Source organism: Magnolia sinica, chromosome 4 (assembly GCF_029962835.1).
Source record: "Magnolia sinica isolate HGM2019 chromosome 4, MsV1, whole genome shotgun sequence".
NCBI lineage: Eukaryota > Viridiplantae > Streptophyta > Magnoliopsida > Magnoliales > Magnoliaceae > Magnolia > Magnolia sinica.
Window position 1 is genome coordinate 25,060,587 of NC_080576.1, and position 4,528 is coordinate 25,065,114.

The window sequence follows — 4,528 nt, forward strand, 5'->3', positions numbered from 1 at the left end:
AAAAATTGTCAGATTTTTTTATTTTTTTTTATTTTTAAAAATAAAAATTTTTGAATCTTACACCTGATAGTTATTCAAAAAATAATTCATATGATTGTTTAATAAGAATCTTATTCACAAAATAAATCCTATTCACACGATTGTTTAATAAGAATCCTATTCATCAAACTAAAAGGTTCAAGCAAACTGAAAATAAAAACTCCCTGCCAAAGTATTATATGATACCTCATAAGACAAACACATGCACATAAATGGGATCCACTAAATATGATACCTCATATAACAACATATAACCATTGACTTGCAAAAGCTTGCAACTCCCTAATGAAATCTAATATATACTTGCATACTTACAGAGCTTTTGATGGGACACTTCTTTCTTCCAGCTTGAATCCGTAGCTTTGTCTACCATGGGAACATATTCATCAAACTTTGGGAACCCTGCCCTTCCAATTATTTTAGCCTGTATATTGATGAAAACAAACCATAACAGGTATAGTTATCTCGAAATCCTCTTTCTTCTGATGTTTCCAACTTTATACTTCAAACACTGACAGTGTAGATATAGATTTCTATAGATACTTTAAATTATATAATTTTCATTTGATAATAATGATTTTCACTAAATAATGAATCTGTATGTCTGTGTATCCATCTTTTCTACACTGATGCATTGGATACCTTGTATCTGGTCATTTCTTGATGCAAATAGCTCAGGATGATTAAGAGTCTTGTACCAGGTTAGGAAAGAAGAGTCTAAGATGAACCAAAAAATAATTCACACGATTGTGTGTTTGGATGCTCAGCAGGCCTTAATAAGAAACTGAATTAAATATATAGTAAATAGCCAAAATTAGGTCAGCTACTGATGAAACAAGGTAACGAAATAGCCAAAAAAAAATCAACCATTACAGCCCATAAAACGGTTCAACAGTGTGGAAAAGAGAACAACTCGTATGCCAATTCTACAAAGAACGGTAAGCTATTGTCACCACTGATCAAAGCCTCAAGAATCAGGACTTCTGTGAAGAGACTGCTTGTCCGACCCAAATTTGTGGAAAAGCCTTCAGATCCTCTGAAATTACAGGTAAACAGATTGATGATTTTTTTATGTTTCTACTTTTGTGAATTTGAACATGGATTTTCGATATGACGAAATTTACGATGTTCAATCAAAGCATTTGCTGTATTAACTTAGCCCCAGAAATTGTACATGTGCCCCAGTTTTTTGGCGGTCTAAATGTTCATATGATCAGCCCATGTAATGGTATTCCCCAAAAAATCTTCCAGGCTGGATGATCCTAACTGTCCAACTTGACCCCTGTTAAATCTAGACAATTTGTAGTAGTTGTCCATTTTCATCAGTTTTCTAGGATCATTTCATGGGGATTAGATTGGAGCATGACCATCTCCTATGAGGCCAACCAGATCAACAATTTAGAATAACTAAAGGCAGGCCTCATGCAGATTGTTGCTGGTTGAACACAAAACTGCATTTTCTTCCTGCAGAACATCACATAAACATTTCTTCTGATATTCAAGCTAGAATGCAGAGTAGAAAAAGAAAGAGCAGAAGAGAGCTCTCCTGCTATTGCCAATGAAACAGCATCAGAAGGAGAGACCAATAATCCAACGAACAGGATCTAAATCACCTATGCCAGTTATTGTGCCCATGTACTAAGTGCGAAGTGTATATACAAGCATAAAAGGTCAATACAATGAAAAACAAAACATGTGGATGGCAGTTTGCATGGCTTAAACATCAAATAGTTCAAAGGCATATCATATCTGCCATAGATAAATGTGAAATTCCAAACAACAGCATAAAAAAGTTCAGAAGGGAGGAAGAACGAAAGAGAGACATTTTGAGCATGAAACTTACCGACGCACACTTGACTCTTCTGTCTCAAATAGCATCCGAAAGCGCATGCCAACTGAAACACGGGTGTGGTAGACTGCTTTAGCATATTTGGCTAGAGGTATGACAAATTCAAATGGGCTTGCCCTGAAAACAAAGTAAAACAAAATAATACATAACTGTTATATTTGCATGATATTTACAACATTCAAGTTTTATGAGTTGCATTAATTCTACCCTGGGTTATAAAAAATAGTGAAACGACTATTTGCGGCGGCTGCATGAGCTGCTGCAGCAAGGAGCCCTATATGCATGCTATCACTTGATAAAACCGACATGACTGTTTGTGGCTGATTAGCACACCGGGTTCCAAGGAATAACTGATTCTTTTCTTTCCTGATGACGAAAGCAATATATTTCAGTGTCAGATACAAACTACATATGACATGACAGATTGAAATGCTACGTGCATCACATAGGTGGCATGAGGATTCTAAGTCAGCATACCAGATGAAAAGGACTGAATCACCTGCAACAAGCCTCTTTGCACTTGCAAACACACTCCATCCAGTTGTAAGAAGATGCCGCTTAGGCTGACCTGCATTAGAAATGGAATTACCAAATGACAGGCTAGTTACAGAAGAGCTTCTAGGGATAGCCAAATTCCTGGAACCCATATCAAATTTCAGGATCTTCGACAAACAGTGTAACTAGCAAGGAAAAATCCAATGTTCAAATGAGCAATTTTCACTGCTAACAAACTGTACTTGTGGGCGCACCCTTTTTATATACAAAGTACATACCTCTTAAAATTTTCATCTTATACCTCATGCATGAGAATTTAGCTATGGGGAAAACGCTAATGATTGCTATTTCTAATCTCATTGCTTCCTTTACCATATGAGCTTCCTTGCAGGATATACAGCATATGTTTTAATGCTTCAATAGCCAATTCTCACTGTATATTGGTTGGTCAAGTCAGGAAGCATGAATGGACTGATCCCCTTCTAAAGGACCTGATCAAATGGGAGTGAATTTCTGTTGAACCCACGCCCGAGGAATTTTATTTGCAATACTTGTGTTCAGCAAATGCAGATGGAATGCCTTCAAAGCTATGTGCTCTTGGAGATCATGTTACAAAGCACAAAGGACTTCATGAAGGCATTCATGATTCATTAGCTAATTGGTAGATCTGGGAACACTTCTTGCTACAAGCCTACAAGCACCACCTTGCTTGGGTAACTTCATTTGGTAGATCTGGGAACACTTCTCTCTCTTGATCCAATGCTTCTGAGGTACTAGGCTCAACTTCCACTGCAAGCTGCTCAAACACTGTTTTTAAGCTTAGAGACATCGTTCTAGTTGAAGATTCTTCTACTTTCTCCTTCCACTCTAAGCCCTGCATGGATGTAACAATCAGTTCAATCACAACAGTATGAAATAATAAATAAATAAAACTGTATTCCACTCAAGCATAAAACTTGCAAGAATTTACGGATGTTTTTTCTTAACAATATCAACAAAAGACTTAAGCATGCCAGATTGAAAAGGATAGTAGACAATCCCAATTTCAATGGAATAGAATATTTGCCAATCATTTCCCTCAATATTGAGCCAGCATATCGCATTGCGCTTCTCAAATAAACAAGAAAAAACAGGCACACCATCCACTCATCGAGACTTGGAGATTGACATGTTACACCATGATTTGCAAAGATTAGGAGTTGTGCCTTTCAATGCATAATACGGAGAGCCAATATACCTTTCAAAAAGAGGATCCAAAGGTTTATGCTGACTCAAATTAATGTTGGCCATGAGATGGTTGAGGATTTAGTTACTTGCATATTGCCAAGGAGAATTGAAAATAACGCCAAGCCACAAATGGAAATGAGAATTAGTACTAACCTGCATATTACCCAATGAGAAGTGAAAATAAAACCAAGCCACAGATGGAAATGAGAACCACAAAGCAAATCTCCCAAACATAAGTACTTGTTTACAGATTTTGGCCAATAGCACTGCAAAGCAGAAATAGCAGTCACACAATAGTTCAAAAAGCAAGACACTACAATGCGATATGAATGTCCCTATCAATGCAACTGCCTAAAACATAGTCCTTCAAATGCATTATTCTGATCATTGCTGGAACAAATGTTTAAAGGCATCAAGTAAAGAAAAAATTGGTGCATTAGCTTCATTTTGAGTTGTGTAACATTCATGAAGCTACTGTGTGAATTGACACTCATAGATGTTTTCTAACACCTACTTTTAAAGCCACATGTAATTTGTTTTTCCCAAAGACTAATAGCTTTCACTATCTTCTGACCTATAGATTGTAGTTGTGTGGCTTCACTATACAGATTATTGGTGACTCAAGTATCAATCGCATGTTGTGTTTATGAGGATGCTAAGCGATAAAGTAGGGATGACTAGTCTACTACTAGCATTCTGCACTCACCTGTGGCATCTATGATTAAATTTTGCCAATTCAATTCATAGTCTGATACAAATGTCTCTAGGATAAGTTGAACATACAAATTGACGTGCAGGGCCTATTGAGATGTTTTAATGACATTCAATCCTTCCATCAATTCAGTCTGATACAAATGTCTCTAGGATGCACTCTAAAACAAAGAAAGAAATAAAGGTTCTTTCAAGAGAATCATCAAT

General features: G+C 36.5%; 1 protein-coding gene across 4 annotated transcripts; it reads right to left on the minus strand.

Moving 5' to 3' along the window:
- Positions 1-402: 402 nt before the first annotated feature.
- On the minus strand, positions 403-4,320 carry LOC131242819 (auxin response factor 12-like). 4 transcript variants are annotated; one of them, XM_058241716.1, is made up of 7 exons: positions 3,764-4,320; positions 3,621-3,649; positions 3,088-3,257; positions 2,366-2,456; positions 2,096-2,254; positions 1,883-2,005; positions 403-463 (listed from the first exon to the last, which is right to left on the minus strand). In XM_058241716.1, exons 3-7 carry the CDS (start codon positions 3,104-3,106, stop codon positions 454-456), a joined length of 402 nt encoding a protein of 133 aa, XP_058097699.1. In that variant the 5' UTR covers positions 3,107-3,257; positions 3,621-3,649; positions 3,764-4,320; the 3' UTR covers positions 403-453. The 4 variants fall into 4 exon arrangements, 2 of the variants coding, with proteins under 2 accessions (XP_058097699.1, XP_058097700.1); XR_009169736.1 differs by having other exon boundaries at positions 1,883-1,934; positions 2,388-2,456; positions 3,088-4,320; XM_058241717.1 differs by having other exon boundaries at positions 2,388-2,456; positions 3,088-4,320.
- Between the last annotated feature and the right edge of the window lie 208 nt (positions 4,321-4,528).